General features: G+C 38.3%; 1 protein-coding gene across 1 annotated transcript; it reads left to right on the top strand.

Moving 5' to 3' along the window:
• The first annotated feature begins 63 nt into the window (after nucleotides 1-63).
• On the top strand, nucleotides 64-22,575 carry LOC146452117 (ATP-binding cassette sub-family C member 3-like). Its single transcript, XM_085098239.1, has 31 exons — nucleotides 64-356; nucleotides 825-903; nucleotides 990-1,051; nucleotides 1,824-1,955; nucleotides 2,631-2,834; nucleotides 3,655-3,838; nucleotides 4,456-4,710; nucleotides 5,434-5,499; nucleotides 5,852-5,989; nucleotides 6,436-6,576; nucleotides 6,986-7,073; nucleotides 7,736-7,808; nucleotides 7,956-8,082; nucleotides 8,634-8,810; nucleotides 9,616-9,783; nucleotides 10,180-10,263; nucleotides 10,394-10,484; nucleotides 10,763-10,900; nucleotides 12,029-12,115; nucleotides 12,440-12,526; nucleotides 12,966-13,163; nucleotides 13,271-13,647; nucleotides 14,259-14,777; nucleotides 15,444-15,643; nucleotides 16,021-16,147; nucleotides 16,570-16,671; nucleotides 16,887-17,033; nucleotides 17,430-17,588; nucleotides 18,164-18,330; nucleotides 19,121-19,315; nucleotides 20,844-22,575. Exons 1-31 carry the CDS (start codon nucleotides 64-66, stop codon nucleotides 20,950-20,952), a joined length of 4,974 nt encoding a protein of 1,657 aa, XP_084954365.1. The 3' UTR covers nucleotides 20,953-22,575.
• Nucleotides 22,576-23,383: the final 808 nt, after the last annotated feature.

Below are 23,383 nucleotides of genomic sequence, written 5' to 3'. Positions count from 1 at the left end.
ATGCGTTTTCTTTCAGCGGATTTCAGCAGCTAATTCTTTCTTACTGATTGTTTTGCCTTAACAATGATGGAAGCTGGGAATCTTGCTCCTTCACTGATGGATGAACACGGAACTACAAATTTAGACCTGGTAAATAACGCGCCTGAAGGCACGTCAGGTCTGCAAACACAAACACTGCATCCAAGTCTTCGGAAGGAAGAGACAAAGTCATCAGAGCTTGAACAGACAAACAAACAGTTAGAGGATGGTAAAGATGTCAGCTCGGATGAGTGGTGGAATTATGTTAATGCTTTGGTAAAAACTGATGAAGCGGAGGCTTCTGATAATAACAACGATAACGAGATCCGTCCAGTAAGGTGAGATGGTAGAAAATTACTCTCGCTTCTTAATGGCGAAAATATGTGAATGTGGTTTTAGTCTAAATTTTCCGACATTTCTTCTGGTCGTTTTACTAAAATGTGTTGTGTGATTCATTTATATGCTTGTAAGTCGTTTTAGCGCTGTCCTGCCAATAAAATAAGCGCCTCATTCGTAATATGGGATTTGTTTATTACTCTTCCCGAGCGTTTTTTGATTGTTTTAACAATCATGTTTCATGTTTAAAAACATGAAAATACAAATACTAGATCCATTTTTCGCTTTGACATGTTTGGCTTTCATCATATTCAGACTGATATTATTTCTGATGTGGTAGATTTGATTTTGAAAGTTATTTGAAAACCTTAGAGTTTCATTTTGAAACGATATTATTCTTTCCATCCCCAATAATAATAGCCTTTTGTCCAAAAACAACATCATTTAAGTGTCACTTAATTATTTTTTAGTGGCAAGGAAATCCGTGACGAGATAAAGGCTATCACTGATGCCAAAGAACTAACAAAGTCTAAAGACAAGAGTGAAAGAGTAAGCTTTCTTCCATTTTACCATGTTTTATGTTATTTCACTCTTATGTTACTATTTTTGGTTGAGCGATCCACCCTTTTTTTCAGGAGCCATGCCCGGAAGAAAAAGCCAACTTTCTTTCCAGACTTACCTTCTGGTGGTTCAACGGGTAACTATATACAAATTTCCTTAAAAATTTGTCAATGACTGCTCTGCAAAATTAAATAAGTTAAATCTAATAAGATGAAAGTGTGTTTACTGCTTGATGCACATGACGCATTAAATTCAAAATCCCAGCATAAGGTCGCGTGTTCGCCGCGTGCACACAGATTAGAGAGATTGTAGAGATTTGCATAGGAAATAGAACGTGGATTGGAGTTTATAGTCATCGAGGGTGGATCCTTTACTAGCCATCCGCTCTTGTGCTTGTTGCCGAAACTAGTTAGTTATGTGACCTATCAACAACCTCACAGGCTTGTGTTTATAACAGAACAGTTTTTTGCTACAGCTATCCTCCAACGCATTGAATAAGGAACGTTAATTTGCAACAAACCAATAATGAGAAGTTTGGAGAAAAAGTTTACTGATTTAAAATGACCTTGACACTGACTTTCTGAACTTGACAATAAGATCAGAGTACGAGTACGACTTTCAAATTTCAAATCAGTCACATCCCCAGAACTCTCGCTCCTTCCGGTTGTTTATCAGCAGATAAGGAGATCATAGAAGCATGATTGGTGTAACAAGGGGTTATCCAAACCACGCAAACTAGATTTGAAAAGTCGTACTCGTACTCAGTCTTGTGCTCTTAGTCAAATCTGAAGGTCCCTAATGCTGTCATGACGTACGGCAAAACGTTGTTCGCTAATAGTTCAGCTAGTTTTTATTCTTTAAAAAATGTTTAAACCAGTAACGTGCACAAAAACATTGCTTTATTTTAGCATGGTATTCAAGGGTTACAAGAGGCCCATTGGTGACAAAGACGTATGGGCCTTGAGGGAACCTTTCAAGGCATCAAATTTGGTACCTCGTCTTAAGAGCTCCTGGGTCATGGAGCAGCGGAAATGTCTCCAGTAAGTGTAACAGTTTTGTTGAAATAAATATGTTGTTTCGTAGCTTTCATTTCAAATCACGATAACTACAGCTTTCATGACATTCATGTCATTAACATATCCTTTCTTTGTCAACGTTGAGAGGTGAGCCTGCATCTTTCCATTTAGCCTTGTCTTGCGCTTGGCTTGTTAGTCCGATTCCCAGAACCCATTATCTGTAGGTCGTAGTACACGTAGTGTTAAGGGATCCATGGGTGATGCGCTGTAATTGTATGTTTGTTTCTTTGCGGCTGAAGCAGCACTGACGTTTCGTCAACCTAGTTCCCAGGGTCTCTCTTCTAAGAGCGACCCTGGGAACTAGGTTGACGTTTCGTTTCCAGGCAGGCCAGTCAGTCAGCCGGAGTGCTTTTACCGTCTTCAAATTGCACCCATATCCATTTTACGCCGCCGACCCTTTGCTCCCAGCTCGTATCACCTCACAGCCAAGGATGCGTTTGCATGTGTGTTGTCCGAAGATTGTGTTCATAGTGGAGATACCGGCACGAGAAAGGCTTTCTTTTGTTTTTTGTTTTTTTGCAAGAGAAACCAAGGATTCAACAAAATTGGTGCAAATGGAGAGATCCGTTCTTTTGCAGGTGGTTCTGTGGCATACCTTTTATCTGTATAAATTCCTGTTTTTAAATTTTTTTTTTTCAGAAATGAAATCCAACAGGATTCTTGCTGCGCAGAAGACCTGGATTCACACAAAGTACAATATCCTCCTGCTCAGAAAACCGCCAAGAGAAAAAATCCAAGAATCTTAAGAACAACTCTCAAAGCGTTTTGGAGAAATTATCTATTGTTAGCTTTGGTTAAATTGGCCTTCGACATCGTTCAGTTTGTTCAACCACAAATTCTTGAGTAAGTGTTCGATCTGATTGGTTAATAAAGTGATTTCAAGGGGTTGGTTTGAGGTCATTACACTGTTGAGGGAATTAAATAAAATAAATAAATACTTATATGGCGCATTAACCATAAAATGTTCTAATGCACTTCACAGTGTAAAACATCAGTCGAAGGCTTTCCTAAATAAAAAAGTCTTAATATTATAGAAAATATTATAGAGAAAGAAAACGTACAGGCACAGATCTTCTTAACATAGGAGCGTATTGTAAGACTGGAGTATAACCACACTCCCAAGTTGCTAACTTTTTATACTGCTGGTATGATGGCAGGACCAACTTTGCTCTTATCAAGCTTAAGTGAGACTTGAGCAAGCTGTGGACGAGTACCTACCAACAAAAACTTAGTTTTTTCATCGTTCATCATTAACTTATCATCAACAAATATGACTCGATAAAAATCTTAGGCTCAGAACCTAATTGCTAAATTTTCTGCGCTCTAATTGGCAAATTACATGGGAAGAAGCTGCACTGACAAGAAAGGGGAGTTTATTTTTACAGCTACAACAATGTCCTCTATCAGAAACCGATGAGGTTGGAATGTCTAGAAGAAATGTATGATAAACTTTCATTTTTAAAAATTTCTCAAATGTAGAGTCAAGTCTTGTCGCATATTCTTAAGACTTAGCCCAGGTCGGCAACTTCGTTTCACCGGCTCTCATTAACAAATTTTGTAATATTGAATAAGAAGGCACCTTAAGGTTAATTTTTTTTAAAACTTTCAGTGGGAAATACATGTATACAAGCGAATATTTAACAGGGTAAATGTTCCTTTTCAGTTTATTAATCGAGTACGTGGAGGACAAACAAAACAAAGCTGGAATTTGGAAAGGCTACATCTTTGCCGTAGCTATGTTTTTTGCTGGCGTATTACAGTCGATTCTCATACAATATTACTATCACATCGGTCGCTTATTGGAGATGAAGTTAAAATCTGCCATCACTTGTCTTATTTATGAGAAGGTAAACTAACTTGTGTCGAATGTTAATGTGTGTGGTGGGGTATTAGGCGCTTATAGTTAGAGGCCTAGCCTTTCCCCACCCCCCCCCCCCCCCTTGCTGTTTCCTTGGACATTGTCTTTCTTCCACCGCGTGTACATCTGGGTACCAGTGACAGTCCACTTGGTGCAAAATCCCATCTACGAGAGAATGGTGTAGTATACTCGCTTGGCTTCAGTGCAGAGACATCAGGACTCTGAGTTTCTATGTTACTTCTTGTTGAGTGTTGTACTGCAGCATACACAACTAAAACCTCAAGGTCTGAGGCCTTACTTACTGTGCTGTAAACATGTTTATTAGCCAGGGTGAGGGTTATCCCAACCAGGACCAGATGGTTTCCTCAAAAGATAAGCAGTTGGTTTGCAAAAACACACCAACGGAGCAGCATGACCAGTGGTAGTAGAAAATAAAAAGGCAGCCAATCATGTTAATAAATTTTTAAGTACTTATCCTTATTTTATTCTTAAAGGAGTTGGCAAACTTACCTACAGAAAGCTATCGCCTATATCTCTCAGAAAAACAGGAAAACGCCGACACTGAACGCTGATGACGAAAAACGTTAATAAAATTATGTCTTGCAGGCTCTTGTAATCAATAGTGCGTCTCGACGGCAATCCACGGCAGGTGAAATGGTGAACTTGATGTCCGTTGATGCCACGCGCCTGGCCAACTTTGTCACAGACCTGAACATGTTGTGGTCCGTCCCATTCCAGATTTTGGTGGCCATATATTTTTTGACGGTTTCTATGGGGATATCTGTTCTTGCCGGCGTTGGAATTTTACTTCTGTTAATACCTGTAAATATTTTAGTGACCAAACTGGCAATAAGACAACAGGTACTTCAATAACTCCCTGATATTTGTGTAATTACCTGTGCAATTAAGGATTTATATTATTTGTAATCAAGTGTATTAAAATAATTTTAAAGATCTAGCACTGGTAGCACATAACGTATTTAAATTTAAAACAAAAATGTATAACCTTAGCAATTTGTTTGGAAACGTGCATTCTGAATCAAAATCAAAATAATATGACGCGAGAGATGTCCGTTATTACGTGAAGAAGTTACGTTATCTACAGTGGATTTCTTCAGTAAGAGTTAGTAAAGTCAAGCACGCAGAGCCAATTGCAATCTCTTGCAAGTAACAATTTTATTGGTGTCCTTCCGCTATAACGACGCTAATTTTGTTTTGTTGCATCGCCAGCTACAAAATATCTGAAGACAAACGGCCTCATCCTTAAGTCAGCCCACAGTTAATCGAGGCACTGGTTATGAAATCTTGCTATGAAAACAGTGGTGCTGCAATTCATGTTGGAAGGGCCGCGACCCTGCACATTCCGGCCTTTGTTTTAATGTTCGCACTAGAGCTGAATATCTAAACAGGAAGGTTTATGTTGGTCAGTTGCTCCAACACTTAAAATCTATTGTTATTTGTGCACGGTCAAGGCCAAAAATGCTAACAAAAACATATAACCAAGAAGTTTGTCAGGCTTCATAACCATTGCCTTTTATTAGTAATGGTCAGCCACCACAGTTTTTAACATACTTTGCATTGTAGGTCAAACAAATGTTGGAAAAAGATTCTCGAATTGTAATCATGGACGAAATTCTCAGTGGAATAAAGGTACAAATGAATGCTTTTATCGAGCACTTTGGTTTTCACCTATTACAACAGTATAGATTTACTTGTTACAGTATTCCTCTCAAAACTTCAATAAGTAGGTCGGTTTCCCTTTATAATTTAGTAGGGTTCATACATGTTTCGGAAGAATTCAACATTCACATTGTATCTATCTACGCTTGCTTGCGGAACGGAACGTCAATTTTCTTCCCCGTTAGTTAAAAAGTAGCTGTAGAATGGATAAAGGAAAGGAAGAAGGAAGGAAAGAAAGGAAGAAAAAGGAAGTTTATCTTATCCTTAACGAGTGAGCCAAGTGAATCCTTTTTCTGATAAACATTTGTTTCTTTGATTTCAGTCTCTGAAGCTGTACGCTTGGGAAGAATCATTTCTGAACAAAGTGACTCAAATAAGAAAAAATGAAGTGAAATTTCTCAGAAATGCATTTTGCATTAATGCCATCATTGAATTCACCTTCATTTGCGCCCCTTTCCTGGTAAGTTCCCAGCTCTCTATCTTTGGTTCATTTTCTTGTATTCAAAATGGAAAGAAAGTTACATGTACAATTATTGAATAGCATAACCGTTAATACATTTGAGACGCATTCATGACTCACCGAGATTGTACTTATTCTATTTACACAGCTTTTGCTCGTTGTTTTGTGATCGTGATTTTACGGTTACTCTTGTAGACACATTAATACTCAACATGTACATTATTATAAAGAGTAACAATGGTGTGCATCTTGGGTTTTGGGATATAGTCAAGGTTCAGTCATCGAGAATCCGATTTGCACGACTGGGTTTTCTGTCAGAGAATTGCAAAAATGTTTAAAAGTTGAACAAGAGTAGATAATAGTAGTAGTGAAAATGATTCCAAACATTCCAGAAAAATTTTCAGTTGTACAGTTATAACAGAGATATGATCGCTTTCCGTTTGCAGGTCTCGTTTGCAATATTTGGAGCTTACGTTTTAACAGGAAACGAACTGACGGCTGGGAATGCTCTCGTTGCCTTGTCCTTAATAAACATCATAAGATTTCCCCTGAGTGTCTTTCCCGGTGTTATTATCAGCTTTGTACAGGTTGGTTACTTATTTTAACATTATTATACATCATGATGCATTAATAACATCCTTCAATTTTTGGTTTTGCCGGGTTTTAAAAGCATAAAAATTGTAATACCATATACCTTCTCACAAGTCCAAAACATTGACCTCTCTGTTTCAAACCTTATTACTTTAGCAGGCGTGAGTATTTTGGGTTTAAAGATTGGAATATTGTATTAGCGCAAGTAGCATCCCAAATATTTTTTATTTTATAAATTACTCCAGTACTCTTTAAGTTGTTTTATATTGTTTGCTTTTCTTTGCAGTTTCCGAAAAGTCGGCCCCTTGAAAAGTTCTACTTCTGACAATATCTTGCTTCTATAAGCTTAACCCCCTTTCCAATTAACTCAAATATACCTTAAAGACTGAAATGCTCCCTCTGTAGACAATGGTCTCTATAAATCGCATCACAGATTTTCTAAACCTGGAAGAAGTAAATCCTGACATTATACAGAAGACTATTCCCGCTGAAAGTAAGTGCAACATGAACTGTTTTCTGGTTTAGCTGGCTCAGGGAGGCAATATTAATCCTCCTTAGACCGGTGGGGCGAATTCTGTCCGCACCGACTTTTGAACGTCTATAACGTTTTTAATACACGAAATTTTCAGAAATTTAACTAGGAACAATTTGCTACGGTAGATTAGGGTTCACTAAACTTAATGTTACCTTGACAACCAATTTCTGATGGCAGGTTTTTCAGGAATGGTTCTGTGTTTAATGTACAAAAATTAACTTTCTTACAGTAAAATCATGTTTTTATATTATTTTCGTGTTTTTATTTTCATTTTGATTACTTTTTTGTCACTTTTGGTCGTTTGCTGAGGTTTTGGGAAAATCAAGAAATCCAAGATGACGGATCTAAGATAGCCGCGATTTTGAATCGTGACGTAGTTCCCGTTGTGGACTTCAAAGGAAAAATCTTTGGCCGTACTGTTTATCTTCCAAGTCTTATTGGTTTTGCTTTTATTTTTATAATTGCGAAGTTATGGGAAAAGCCCGCTTTCGGTAGGATTAAGGGTACCTTCATTTTACTAACTTAATTTAAAAGAGAATCTTAGGTTTAACATGAACACAACTTCTTAACTTTAAAATATTTGGTACAACATTTAATGGCATAAATATTTTCCTTTAAAGATGGTGGATTAGCTATTTTTATGAAGAATGGATTGTTCACTTGGGATACAGAGGAGCTGCCAGTTTTGGAAGGGTAAGCACGAACTGAAAATGCCGTCGTCTCTTAGTTAAATTGTAGAATTAAACTGAGCAACTAAATAACAAGGTTTTTGGAACGAGAAAATGGTTCTTGGATTTGAATCGAAATTGATTTGTTTTACCTTAAATTAATTAATTTCAGCATCAATCTGGACATTCCCATTGGATCCCTTATAGCAGTTGTTGGTCCTGTTGGAAGTGGAAAATCCTCTCTGTTGTCTGCATTACTTGGTGAAACAGAAAAGTTAGAAGGATTAGCTGCTATGGAGGTATTTTATTTCTATTTTGAATGGGAGGCGTAGGTCTTTCTCAGTAGCACTTGTTGGAAGTCATAAATGTGAAAGGTAGAGGACGAAGGTCTTAAAATTGTTTATTCTTCTGCAACAAGCGAGAGGTGAGGTGGTTCATCTTACACCACCTAATTAAGTTAGCATTAACCCCTTCAAGAACACAGTGAACAGCCCCAGTAGAAACTTCAAGAAACGCGTCTAGCGAATCGCACGAAGGAAGAAGAATTTTTGTGTATGCAGGGGACATTATGACTTTTGTTCCAGGGTAAAACTCTCTAATCACACGTTTTAAACTGTGGTTTTGTAGATACAGGAACGATGTTCGGTTTACTTTAAGTTTGTACCTATTGATGCTCCTCTTTCTTCAAGCAGAGAGAGGGAACGACGCACTGTTAACATAACACCTAGTCACTAACTGGGAAGGTTTTCGCAAGCGATACACGACAAAATAATGTACTTTAAGGATGCTAAGTTTTTCCGACCCAAAAGGAAAAGGTGCATTCAGCTAATTTTGACTGCCGTGTTAATAGGGTTCCGTGGCTTACGTTCCTCAACAAGCCTGGATGCAAAATGCCACTTTGAGAGAAAATATAACGTTCGGAAAACCGTTTAACTCACGAGTGTATCAGAAAGTGATTGACAGTTGTGCTCTTAAAACGGATTTAGAAATCCTTCCTGGAGGTGACATGACCGAGATTGGAGAACGGGTAAGTGTATAATAGTTAATGTCTATTCTGTTTGTCTGGAAAATTACGTTGAATATTTAGCTTCGAGGAACTACGTGAGGCTTCTGGAAAGATGAGTATTGCAGTATACAGTGGAGAGGAGCTGTAAGTGGCTTTGAGCTCATGGTCAAGTTCGTGTTGAGCAAGTCAGGCGGGGTAATAAGGCATGCGCTTATCTCGCGCGTGCCGATAGCATGAAGCATGTAGCTGACAGCTCTGCTACTCTCCTGACCGGCACCTGAATAGGTTGCTAAGGCGATCTCCAGCATTTATTTAGGTTCCTGAACGGCTTGTCGGTACCCAATTATACACCCGTGTTGGAAAAAGTCAGTACAGGATGATAGCATTGACCGTGCTCGAATTGTCCCCCTTTTTCAAATTTCTTGTGAGGATAAAATGTAGTGGTATCAATAAACAAGATAGACCTAATAGTATTATTTTCTTTAAGTTGTCAATATTTTAATTTTTCGCGTTACTGTATTTCAGACAGCTGCATAAGGGGAATGCATCTATTTAAATATTTAAACTATTTAAATCAATTATTAATTAAATTAATGAATGTAATTAGTTTCTTGTAGTTAAATGAAGCTGTTGTTGTAGTTACTTTTTTCTGATGCGCCAGCCGTTAGACTAATGCCTCTGTACGTAATTTTGAAAAGCAGGATTTTTAGATAAGTAGCTGTAAAGCACTTTCTAGTGTTTTCATTTATATGCTATGGAAATGAGACACCTTGAAACATTATTATAGGCGTGTAATTACTGGTGATTTTTGTTGTATGATAACCAGGGTATCAACCTGAGTGGAGGTCAAAAACAACGTATCAGCCTGGCACGTGCTGTGTATTTCAATGCTGATATCTACTTATTTGATGATCCTCTCAGTGCGGTGGATGCACATGTGGGAAAACACATCTTTGAAAAAGTCATCGGACCCAAAGGAACTCTGCGCCAAAAGGTTCGACAAAACTAATTGTAGATGTAGATGTAGAAACGTTCCTTGCAACCTATTAGTTCGTTCTAAATTTGTGTGTTAATGTAGTAGTAACATCCGTCAAAATTAGTTTGCTTTGCTCTCGTTTACATTCATTACTTGATTTCACACAAACCTCTGACAAATTGAACAGGATTTTCTTTTTTCACCGAGAAACTTTATAGTCATACATTACAGACCATGGCAAAGCAATACGTCGGACGTATGCCACATGAGTGAACATAGCTCGACATTCAGGCTAGTTTATAGTCAGGACTTGTGATCAAATAGAAACTGTCACCAGAGACTTCCGAAAATAGAATGTCAAAGTCTGACGTGTGCTGTGTTAATATAATACAGTGTAGTATTCTTTTCATTCAGACTCGTGTTCTAGTAACTCATAACATCAGCTTCCTTCCACAAGTTGACAAGATTATCGTCCTCAAAGATGGAACAATTTCTGAGGTAAAGTGCTCGCTTCGGTTGAAATTTTTTGAAAGCAGGTGGAGTGTTTCACAACCCATTGTATATTTCTCCTTTCAAGTCTGTGAGAAGAGATGAAATGTTTCGAATTTTTTTTTTCTGTCCATTCCAGGAAGGCACATATGCTGAGCTTATGGCTAACGAAGGAGAATTTGCAGACTTTGTTGTCACCTACACTGCTAAACAGCTGGAACAAGAAAAAAGTTTGAGAATTTTAAAGTATTTTTCATTTTTTAGTTTCTAGCAAAGAGCTAGGTGGCGAATAATCAAGAGTCAATCCCAAAGCTGTTTCTTATTTTCTACCGTATAGCTGTGATAGTAAACAAGAAGTCTCAAATCAGACTAAACACTAAGTAAAACACTAGTCACTTTACTTGATAAGTAATTTAGAATCTTTCAGGGTTTTTTTCTGACGAGTGGAATTGAAAGGAATACAACGAGCCCCCCTCCCTCCATATTTATTTATTTATATTCAATTCAGACGCTGCTGCAAAAAACAGAGCGAATAGTATATTGGAGGGAATAAATGAATCTGAAGTTAACTTCACCGAGGATGAAGAGGATGTAGCAAGTTATTTCAGTCAAGGCAAGTCGTTATCACAAATCAATTTTCTTAACTGAGGTAACATATCCGAAATAAGTCATCTGCATCAAAGTCTGAGGCCGCCTTAGTTTAATTAGCAGTAAAGGGTGCAGGTGCATGCTAAAGCAAAGTTTGGTTGTTTAATTCCGAGCTACACCTTCAACAGATAAGAGATAATCTAATGGCTCAAAAATACAATGTATGGTTTCCACAGAGACGTACATTCAGAGTCGTGAACTGCAAGGTCAAAAAAGACCACAGCACATAACTGGCAACTCAACTTCATTTGTTCCACGCTATGATGCATATACAGATTCGTTTGTAATATAATCAAAGATCGAAATTTTATCTGACTAAATCGGCAAAAAATCCGACCAATTACGGCTACATTTGAAACCACTGAGGTTAGAACTAGACAACAGGTTACTATTTGCATGGGAGTATGTCTGATACATAAGCAATTGGTCCAGTCCCTTTGCTAAGCTACTTGCTTCAGGTAAATAAAATAAAATAAAATTCTATTCTCTTCATATTTTATCCGTTAAAGATAACAGGACGTTTGTCGAAAGCTTATACCTTTTCAATTTTTTAGCAAGAGAACGTTTTCAACTTTTAATCATTATGGTTATTGCTGTTATTACTATTATTATTATTATTATTATTGAAAACATTTCTTGATACCAAAACTGATGACATCATGAGCGCTGAAATTTTAACTATTTTAGAGAAGTAAAGCAGATTTTTTTATATATATACCTTGTTTTAAAATATAAAGAAAAAAAGTCTCTTGTTGATAGTAATACAATGCAACATTTATTTCCGGGGGTTTCTCCGTGACTGTCACATTTATTTAATGGCTTACATTATTTTTTATCGAACTGGGATTTTCGGTTTAATAGCACCGCTAATTTACAAGGTATTCAGGAATCTGAAAACGAGGATGGCTTCTACTGACTGCCGAAATTAAGAATTGGGAAAAACGTGTTCTTAATTAGAGACGAAAGGTATTTACGATTATGGACTATCTGGATGCTGAAGTCTTGAGCTAGAAACGTTTAGCATATTCTGAAAATTTTTCATTGTACATTGTTATCAAAATTAGAGGGGTTTTTTTAACTGTAATACGATACAACAGCTGATATCACTGATTTTGATTCGCTTTAGATTACGAGACTCGAAAACCGAGCAGATCTGACACCATGTTAGAAGGTATTGAGGAATCAGAAAATGAGGGCATCGAGGAAGAAGAAGGTGAATATAAATTGCACATATTTAGCTTTAAGGCCTGCTCGAAAAACAAATCCTCTCTAACGAAGAATATACTTAAAACTGGAACACCATCGTTGCTTTCAAAGGCTAAAGGCTTTTTTCATAATTTCACCTTTAGAAGCCTCCCACAAAGCACATTTACTGAAAATATCATTACTATAAATTTTTGGCCATACCACCTCTGTTTCAAACCAGTAACTTGGCCCCGTTTTTCGTTTTTCTTTGTCTTCACTACGATGTTTACTTATTATTATAAACCATTAACATGTTACAAGAGCTGATATCACTGATTTTGATTCGCTTTAGACTACGAGACGCGAAAAACGAGCAGATCTGACACTGTTTTAGAAGGTATTCAGGAATCAGAAAATGAGGACATTGAGGCTGAAGAAGGTAAATTTATATTGGAACATGTTTAGCTTCACGGGCGCTTTGTATAGTATAGATGGCAACTCTATCATAACCCTATTATGGTCAAGTTTGTTGTGAATCTCGTATTCATGTTGCTTACTGACTCACTGAATTACCCCCGACAGGTTGGAACCCAAGAAAGCCGAATGTGCTTTTTATATCATGAAGTGAAACTACGATGTTCATAATTCTTTTCTTTTTTTTTTTAATCATAGTAAGGCCCTATTCACACTAATGTTTTGCGTACCTTCGTACCTTCCTTTTTGAAACCGGTTTCGAAAGTCTCCGTCGGTTGTCATCATTGTAGTGTGGACAATTGACGAAAAAGTATCAAAGAGCGTTCGTCTTGAAGCCAAAACTCCTTAGTGTGGACGGAGCCTTAGAACAGATCAATAGATGTTTCTAAACATGTTCGTTACAGATGTCTCGAGACGTTCTGAAAGCAATGCAGATGTACGAACTCGAAAGAAAGTAATAACTCCTAAATTCAGATCATTTCCAAATGCCATTCAAAGCCAGCTTGACAGCACAGGTGACCAAAGCCCCAGATTAAGGTCATGGACCTCACCGACAACGATAGGAGTAAAAATTGAGCAGCCAACCAAGACCACACTACCAGGTATGAGCTTTTTAAACTTTTAGGACCACACACCGTAATATGATAGATTTTTTATCATTTACCATAATCTGAAATCCTCTTTTCTTTTGTCCTGTTTTTTTTTATAGGACGTTATCGATCACGTACGACGTTGGAAACAAATCAAAACACTAACAAGTCTGAAGAGGTGTTAAGACGATGGCTACCACAAAAAAAATCGAAAGCAGATGGACATTGTGAGAGGATGAGGAAAATAAGCAACATGAGAGGAGTCCGTAGTCGAATATCGCGAGTTTCTCGGGTGAGATCAGACACGGTCCTGTCGACTAAAAGTTGGATAGATAGTGACATTGACGAATTGCAAACAAGCAGACGGAAGAGAGCTGAGAGCGTTTTGTCGACCATCAGCTCTGGGTTAGAAATGGATTACATGTGTTCTTATCGGCCTCAAGACACCGTTGCTGTTGACACGATGACGTCAAAGGAAGAGTCACAAGCGGGAGTGGTAAGATGACATGGGTACAAATTTTCGGTTTTGTCAACTGAGTTGATGTTGGGTAAAATGGTTACAGTAAAAAGATACAAAGCTGGCGTTTCGAGTGCTACCCCCTTTGTCAAAGCTTATCCGATAATCTCTGACAAAGGACTAACTCTCGAAACTTCTTCACTGTAGTCCCAACTTAGCTGATTAAACCAAACATTCATTTTCCCTCCCCCACTTCCTTTGACGTGGCCGCAGTTTGATTACTGATGGCCTTAGGTTAAGTGTAAAACTTTGCCAACTATTCTTTTCTGTCGTCCAAAGCTATTACTGAAATTAAAACAAACTTCTACCTATTATTCGGACAAAGGAGTTTACTTTTTCACAATTATGGTGATTTCTCAATCGCATCTAGTTTAACTGTGACTGGCGTTCTGATTGCCGAGTGACATATTCACTGATATGTACACGCATTCGTTCACCCATCTACTCATTTATCGATCATCCGACACAGTTCCCTGCTCAACCCTTCACTCCCTCACTTCTTTGTGTACTCTCTACCTCCTGTTCATCACTTTGGATTCAAAGTCAAAAAATCAGTCAAAGTCAGAAGACTAGTTTCTTTTGTTTTTCAGATAAAACTGTCTGTATTTTGGAGTTACATTAAATCCATGACTGTCTACCTTTTTACTGTACTTTTTCTGTGCCTGCTGTGCGCTGAATGTTGGTCAGTGGCAGCTCGTATCTGGCTTGCGCACTGGAGTAGTTCATCATCTGAAGCACACTCAACATCTCAGCAAACACGCGACCTTGGAATATACGGCGGACTTGGGTTGTCTCAGGGAGTGTTTGTCTTCCTGGCGTGTTTTGTTCAAGCATTTGGCTCCGTAATGGCGTCTGGAAGACTTCATCACGCATTGCTTGTGAACGTTCTTCATTCTCCGATGTCATTTTTTGAGTCAACTCCCTTGGGAAGGATCGTCAACAGATTTTCTAAAGACATTGATATGCTTGATGAGGTAGTGCCAAGATCCCTTGCTGCTTTCCTGAGAACCTGCTTGCAAATGGTTTCAGCCATCTTTGTCATCAGTTTTGCGATGCCTCTTTTCTTAACGGTGATCTTGCCACTTGGAATTCTTTACTTTTTTATTCAGGTAAGAGGAACTGTTACACATTTAGGAACGGGTAGCAACATCAGGATTGCTGTTTACTGCTAGAGTGTCCTCTAACCTTCTTAGGTCGACACACATGATGGGGCAAGTTACCTTGGACTAGTCGCTGGTCTTTTGTAGTGCTTACATGGGGGACTGCTCGGGGGACTTGTCCCCACGAACAGTTTACGTGAAGGAACAAGCATAATATCTGAGCGTTCAAGCCCCGGGAACTTGTTCCTTCAATTCAAACCTCTTTGAATTCGTGAGGACCAACATTTGGTGCCTGTGAGTAGATGTTTTGAAATTGTGCAGTTTACACCGCGACCAGTCCCAGAAAAAAATCTTAGCTAATTATCCCCTTGTATCAGCCGACCTTAAAATGTGTGCGAATGTCATTAGAAATCGGTGGATTGGGACGTGTTGATCCCACTGGAATTAATCGTTTTTGATGAATTACTACTCTTTTCAGAGAACATATCTTTTCAATCACACGTATTTTTCGTCTTCCCATAGTTTATGTCCACGGTAATACACTGATTCCATCCATCCATACGAATTAAATGTAACTGCTCATTTTTGAGCGGTGGCCTTGTCTTACACACATACAAAACGTGGTCAGGAATAATCATTTAAGCCTTGCTCGATGTCGATCTGTTGTCATTTCAGAGGGTCTATGCAGCAACCTCCCGGCAGCTGAGAAGGCTTGAATCAGTCAGCAGATCTCCAATCTACAATCATTTCTTTGAGACTATGAACGGTGTGAGTACCATCAGAGCCTACTCACAAGAACAGCGGTTCATACAAGAAAACTTCACCAAAGTGGATGAAAATCAAGCAGCACTTTATCCAATGAATATATCCTTCAGGTGAGCACACATTTTGACACTTTTTGAATGTCGGCTCGTTCGGAGTATTTGTCATTTTAAATCTGTTGGTAAGGAAACTAGAGAAATTGTAAAAAAATGCCCCAAAATAGTACTGAAGCTTTAGAGTCCGCTTTCTGCTTCACAATCGGCAGTAAATTTTCCCCCTAAATTTTACACACTGACCGCTTTTCGCTGTTAACATATTTCACAATTAAACATGTGCAGACCTTAAGCTTTGAAAGGTCCACAACAAACTCTGTTGTATTTTCTTTTACGGTGTAATTAACTTCAGCAGCTCTAAGAGTCCAGGATACTGGAAATTCAGTACATAAATAGTCTTTGTCATGCTAACTCTGATCTGTAGATTATTTTTGAAGGTGGCTTGGATTGCGACTGGATTTTATTGCAAACTGCGCCATCCTTTTTGCTGCACTTTTCGCTGCAGTTAGTCGGGATAACTTAGAAAGCGGCCTGGCTGGATTGTCCATTGTATACGCCTTACAGGTAAGACTGACCCTGATGAAGGATCGCAGGTACCAGAAGTGTCTCCATTAGATAACTACTGAATGCGCTACCGTGCAAAGGCACAACGCAAAACATCAACACTAACGGAAACAACAACGAAAACAAAATAAAACAAACAAACAAAAACAAAAAGGAACGAATCCAATGGTCAGATTATTAGAACGAAGTCTAACTAAAATCACTGCTTAAGACCGTAATCAGCTATGTATCAGTTTATAGGTGTGTCATTTTATAAAGGTAGATGTGTCTACTCGCTGTTGTATGGTGTTTTGATATTCTTTGCAGTAGAAAACCTGTAGCTATTCCGGTTGGACAGATTTAAATCGGTTTCACCTCGTCTGAAGTTCGTTTAAATAACGGGCAAATTCACTGAGTTATATATTTTGCAACTTTTTTTATAGATTACTGGCACCCTAAGCTTGATGGTTCGCAAAGGAACAGAGCTGGAATCAAGTGTAGTTTCCGTGGAAAGAGTTAAAGAGTATTCCGAGACTACCACAGAGGTATTAAAATTACTTTTTTGGTGGTACAAAGACCTACCAAATACGGTATGGTGAACATAACTTCATTCCTTCTCTCGAGATTTTGAAACATATAAACCTTTTCTTTGGAGTGACCTGACTGTTTATACATGCCCCTGTACCTAGTCTCGTGACGACGAAGGAAAAGCGCACGTTTTGACTTATATTAACAGCAAACATTTCTTATGCTTTTCAAGGCCGAGTGGATCATCCCAGACAGTCGTCCACCAAATGAGTGGCCGCAAAATGGTAACATAACATTTGAAGATTTTGCTCTGAGATACAGAGAAGGACTTCCATTAGTCCTTAAAAATATCACCTGCGTTATTACACCTGGAGAAAAGGCAAGTAGTTTATATTTACGCATTTTTCACGATTACAGTCGAAGAAACGGTTGGTTGTATAAACGGAAGGATGAAAGGACGGATGGATGCGTTATTGGGCGAAGGAATGGATGAACGACAAAATGTTGAATGAATATATGACTTGACCGAACAGGAACTGATCATCCAACACTGGATAAATGATTGTCCTTGATATCAGACCTCCAGTTTGAGTTAAATTGGATGAAAATTAATTGTGAGAGTTATACTAAAGCCAAGTCGACGAAATAAATACTAACATAAAAACTGACAGATAATAATTGGTTATAGAAAAAACTGCTGGAAGTGCCGGGGAGCATTCGAAAATTGCAAACAAATAACAAATACAAACAAATGTACCTGTTGTCCGATTAATAGATTGGCATAGTGGGGCGCACAGGAGCCGGCAAATCCACTTTAACTCAAGCTTTATTTCGTATCCTGGAGAGAGCTGGCGGAAGAATTATTATTGATGACATGGACATCGCAAAGATTGGGCTGCAGGATCTCCGTTCACGATTAACTATTATACCACAGGTGAGAATGTCATTGAGTTATTGGCAGGTGTCAAGGAATATTTTGATCAGATTCTGCGCTTAAACCTGATCGAGTGCGAAGCTGGCTTTGTTATACTCTACATACCATAATGGCGTGATTTAGCGCCTTCTTTCCAATGCACGCCCCCTTTCTAATAGAACGCTTTCTATTTTATAGTTGTTTTTTTTTTAAGTAAGACAATGTATGCCAGTAACTGCCCCTATGCCGATAAGCATCTTTATGGCAACAGCCGTCCTCTTCTGCGAGGTTTGTGTTGAACAAGAATGATAGAAATACATTAATACAGAAAGGTAATTTATTCTTATATTCCTTTACCGCGAACAGAATTTACTGAACCTCTCACGTACTCTTTCTGTCTGAGGTCCCCTCATTGCTCACATATCACCCTGTCTCTAATAAGCGCCAATAAGCGTCCTTCCTTGGGCTCTTAACAAACATTTAACGCTCCGGGCCTTAAATCGAATCTTTACTCGGGTTCTTGAAGTCATATCTTATGATATTTAATCTATTATGTTGCTAACTAATTATTTAACTTTTTATTTCGTTAATCACAGGACCCAGTGTTATTTTCTGGGACTATTCGTTTAAACCTCGATCCATTCAGCAGACACACAGATGAAGAGTTATGGCAAGTTCTTGAAGCGAGTCACCTTAAAGGACTTTTATCTGAGACAGAACGAGGTTTAGAGTTCGTCATCATGGAAGGTGGAGATAATCTCAGGTGATTCATTTTACTTTTATGACGGAAATTATGTTAGTAGCCTGACATTGATTATAACCGCTTCAACTTCAATTAAAAGATAAAAGACACACATATGAAAATACCTTCTTTACTTGCTGTTTGTATTTTCCAAAACCTTGTCCTGTTTCCTTTTAATCTTGTTTGCTGTTGATGTAATCAGTTCAATTTCCTGAGTTTGCTGTATTTCAATTCATAACCCGTTTAAAATGTGAATTTGAATTATACTTAAGTTACAAGTTTGAAATACGTAAATGTCGTAAGAGTAAATTTGATCGTTACATTTCGAATACTAGGTAAGCGCGCGCGTGCGCAACATAAACAAACACAAATAAGTCAAACCAAGAATAAATCTAAGGAAGAAAAATACGGAAAGTAATTAAATAAAAATAAAAATCAAACTAAAACATTAGTGTCAATTCATTGTGTTTCAGCTGCTTATTTAGAGTAGGATTTTCCCAAAGGATATGAGCAGCTTCTTTTAATAATAACTGATAGCGATTGGGGGCCGTATCCAGCACTGAAAAGCAAGTCTCGGAATAATGTCTATGACATTCCTCGGATTGGGTCAAATGCTAGAAGACATGAGAGGTCCTATCCCTTTTCAAACGCTCGCGCACGCGTAGCGAGAAGTGTTGGGATGTTTCTCCGATGTGACAGGCATTACAACCTGCACATGTAAATTTATACACGACACGAGAATGGATCCTTCACACTAAACATGTTGCGGATCTTAAATGTCAGTCCACTGACACGTTTTTCTTTTTTATAGTGTTGGTCAGCGACAGCTGGTGTGTTTGGCGAGAGCGCTTCTCCGAAAAGGAAAAATCCTTGTTCTTGATGAAGCTACATCTGCAGTTGATATGGAAACCGATGAACTAATTCAACAGACGATTCGACGGGAGTTCGCTGACCGCACGATCTTCACAATCGCTCACAGGCTCAACACCATCATGGATTATACCAGGTAAGACTGAAATGCTTTGAAATACTACACTTAAACAAATGTCTGTATTGATCGAATTCCCTGTAGCTGAGCTTGAATTTTTAAAATATAAAATGATCAAATGGTGTTACACGTGATTTAAATGGTGGACAGAGCTGAATAATTCTACGCATGCGTGACGTTTTGGCGTGAAACGAAGCTTGAACGACGGCTTGAACTTGTAAAGACACGAAGCTCAAAGACATTTTTCCTCAAGAAAACAAATTTTGAAAATTCTTCGCCCCTATATCTTTTGGAAAATAGATATTGTCTTTCAAAACGCAAAACGTAGGCTTGACTTTTCAACTTCATCGGTATTTTTGGAGTTTAAATCTCAACTTCGTTTTCCTCTGAATTTCCCGCAAATTCAACTCACTTTGAAACCCAGTGCACTTGAGCCCACGTTTTTATTTAACCTTTCATGGTTTACCGGTATTAAACCTCGAGTTCTGTTGTTGGACGTTGTTGTTTTGTCTTGTGAAAAGCGCAGGTTGTTATAGAAATTATTACGCATAAAGCATCAAATTCGCGTTAATTAAATGCATGTTAACATGTACCACACGGAAATTCGCGTTAATTTCATAACGCGTAGATTTTGTACGCGTTGTTAAAATGCTTCGTTATATTCCTATAATAAGGTATTTTCTTGTGTTGGGGTGTTCAAAAATGAGGTGATGGCCGATTTACTTGTTTTAAATAACTGGATGGAAAATGAATTATTTATATTGCACTCTTCCGATGCTACGAGTAAAAACAGTAATAAAAGTGGACTTTTTTACTTAACAGAGGTATTTTTCAGTCAGTTACACAGGCATACTCGGAAAAAGAAAATCCGAGTTCTGCCAGCAAGAGTCGAAGCTTTGCACTGAGCATCGGAAGGTCACAGGTTCAACACCTGTTGGGAGAACCCGGATTTTCTTTTTCGAGTATGCCTGCATCAATGACTGAAAAATACATCTAACATTTATTCACCGGCTTAAAACATAACATCACTTTTCTTGTGCGATACTTCTCTTCGATCTCACAAACCGCTCACTACATACCTGCTAGACATGATTTGCCTAGATAAGAATAACCAATCATGTCACAAATTAGCTTGTCACACATATCTTAGAATATACTACGGAGGCTCAGGGAGGCACGGTGATCTTTTCTTCTGAAGAATTGGTAGTTGAAGTTCTTATTCGGCCGTCGTTAAATTTGGCTTAGTCAGGAAAAAGCTCCGCATTATTCCGGGTGGTGTGAGCGAGATTTACCAAACTGTTGGGGGTAATCTTTGCTTTCCAACCTGGGTGGGGTGGGGGAAGCTGCTTGATTTAATGCCTTTTACTCCGTATGGGGCACAAGACATTTCTCCATCCTGGTCGTTCTTGCGCTCGTATCTCATTCTGAAGCCAGTTAAAGCTCGCGTTTCTCGTCTCTTCACCTATATATTATCCGTGGTCTTCAAGCTTTTAAGGCTTTGGATAGGTTAAATTTTCTTTAATTTTGCCTCGTTTGACATTCTTAGGATCATGGTCCTAGACAAAGGATTTGTAGTGGAGTTCGACACGCCCCTCAACCTGTTGGCTCAAAAAGGAATGTTCTACAGCATGGCACAGGAAGCAGGGATTGCGTAAAATGTCTGAAATCTGAAGGAAATCGATGACCTTGTCGGGAAATTGTAGTCATTTGCTCTCCAAGAGACTACTATTTATTTGTTTGATTGGGGGGAAGCGAAAAGACTAACATTGACAATTATTCTTGACGCGGTTTTTAAGAAGCTTCAGGGCTGGGATGGGGCGTGAAACGTAATGGAAACGCCAGACTTCAGGTCCCAGTTGTTCAAAGGCCGGATAACTTTATCCTGTGGATAAGTCACTATCCGACAGTTTCAATCTGTGCAAAGATTTCAGTATTTCCTTGTGCACAAGCGAATATTCACAAACTAACCACAGCTTAATTAGGGAGTGTATGAAAACCTTGGACAACATTCAACGTGAAGTATATTTTAGACGCTGAACTGCTCACGTCGAACGTTGAGCCCAGTGAAGACCACTGTTTCAACCTCTGAGGTCAGCTAACCTTACGTTTTGTGCAACCCCTCCTGTTGTGTAAGAAGAAGAGTTTGACCAATCTCTATTGACTTTTTTTTTTTTATTAAAGAAACCAGCTCCTTAGTTAACTGTGGTTGACACTATTAATCAATCAAAATAATATCATAACCGACTAGAAAACCCGTCACAGCACTGTATGGGGCATTAACATGCGTAATATTGTGAGCACGACTTACGAACATTTTTAGGGGTATAGAATGGTAAAATCCGAGACCCGCCGAGACGACGAGACCTTCATTTAAAATCCGAGACCGAGACTTAACTACTTTTTCTAAATCCGAGCCCGAGACGTCGCGATGCAAAACGTGTTTTTTACTAACACTGCCGAAAAGCATAGTACGGCAATTTACGAGCTTTCATGTTTCACAGAAGCTGTAGAAGCAATTGCGATGTTGAGCCGTTTTTCAAGATTATTGTTTGTTGTCAGTTTAGGACGGTCAATTCAGCCTTAATTTTCGCTTAGTTTGCGAGGCTCCGAGATTCAAATTTCAAAATGCGAGATTCCGAGACCCATTTTATTTTTAACGAGTTCGAGATTCCGAGACTCCAGTTTGAGACGCCGAGATTTCGAGACCCGCCGAAAATTTGCCGAGATCCATTATTTTTCAAGGACCATTCTATACCCCTATTTTTGCAATACAGTCGCACCGGTATTAAGCGGTCACCTTCGAGAATATATGTCAAACAGTAAAAAACGCCATTTTATTTCAGTTTTTTTTTTGAAGAAAGGATTTTTATTAGCATTACGTAACACTAATAATACAACACTAAACACTACTAACACTAATTTACACTAATAGCGAAATTAAAGTACTAACTGTACTTACAATATAAGCATACTATACTATGCTACGGTACTAACAAATACACTATTTACAATAATAACAGTGCTAGTATCTTCACTACCAACCTTTTTTATACAATTTTATAACTGACATTACTTACATTACAGTACAAAAGCCACTTACATTGCACTACTAAAAGGTACCTAGATAACAACCCATCCACCCTTTTTATTTTTATTGTTAATTAATCACAATGTTGCAATATAAACGGGTAACAGTTTATGCAGAAAATAACTTACTCGGTTGAGAAACTGCAACGAGAATATGGTATGACAAAGGAGAACGCCTGCGCAGCATAAAAGTGGATTAATAAAACATTAACGTCAAGATCTTACAGTCAGTATTGCAGGTCATTCGAGATTTAATTAACTGTTTGGCTATATTCAGGCTATTCGGTTTTCTTTTACAGAGAGACTGTCTAAAACAAGTAAAGGCAATAGAAGCAGCTTGTTGGGGCTCAGTAAAGGGTGACTGCTACTGATTAATAAGCTTAAAATTACAGTAATTATGAGAAGTAATTTTCGGGACTTTGACAACTGACCACTTAATTAAAAGAGGTTCATTATTGGTAAAAATGGTGCAAGAATACCTAAGATTAATTACAAAATAAGGGAGGAAGAATTGAAAGGAACAACTCACGTTAGACATTCTCTTTGTTGAGCGGCGATGATTTTTATGCAGACATACGGAGTCGATTGGAAGCTTTTAACAGAATATTTGTTTTAGGTCCAAAAACCGACTTTTTGCCGACGGTCGGGATTTTTCACTCATTTATGTCCTTAGGGATCTCGGCGTGTCGTAAAACTCCCTTAGGGATCATTTTTAAGTGCAAATAACGCCCTGACAAAGAATTAAAAGAATTTTCTTTTTTGCCCTTATCCAGACTTCATCTTTTCAGGGATATTCTTTGTCCCTGGTCCCTTGGGAGATCTAAGACGTGTCTCAAGGGACACTTACGGACATACTGATTCGATTGGCAGCCTTTAAAGAATATTTGTTTTTCGTCCAAAAATCGACTTTTTGCTAAGGGGTAAGCCCACGGGATCATTTTTAAGTGCAAATAACGCCATGACAAAGAATTGAAAGAATTTTCTTTTTTGCCATTATGT

This window comes from Pavona decussata, unplaced genomic scaffold (genome assembly GCF_977016875.1).
Source record: "Pavona decussata unplaced genomic scaffold, jaPavDecu1.1 SCAFFOLD_381, whole genome shotgun sequence".
Taxonomy (NCBI): Eukaryota; Metazoa; Cnidaria; class Anthozoa; order Scleractinia; family Agariciidae; genus Pavona; species Pavona decussata.
The sequence above is the reverse complement of the archived record's forward strand: the minus strand, read 5'-3'. Positions and strand labels throughout refer to the sequence as shown.

Coding starts and splice junctions, on each gene's coding strand:
- LOC146452117 (XM_085098239.1), top strand. CDS start 64: ATGATGGAAGCTGGGAATCTTGCTCCTTCACTGATGGATGAACACGGA. Junction 357..824: donor AACGAGATCCGTCCAGTAAG/GTGAGATGGTAG, acceptor ATTATTTTTTAG/TGGCAAGGAAATCCGTGACG. Junction 12,527..12,965: donor GGACATTGAGGCTGAAGAAG/GTAAATTTATAT, acceptor TGTTCGTTACAG/ATGTCTCGAGACGTTCTGAA.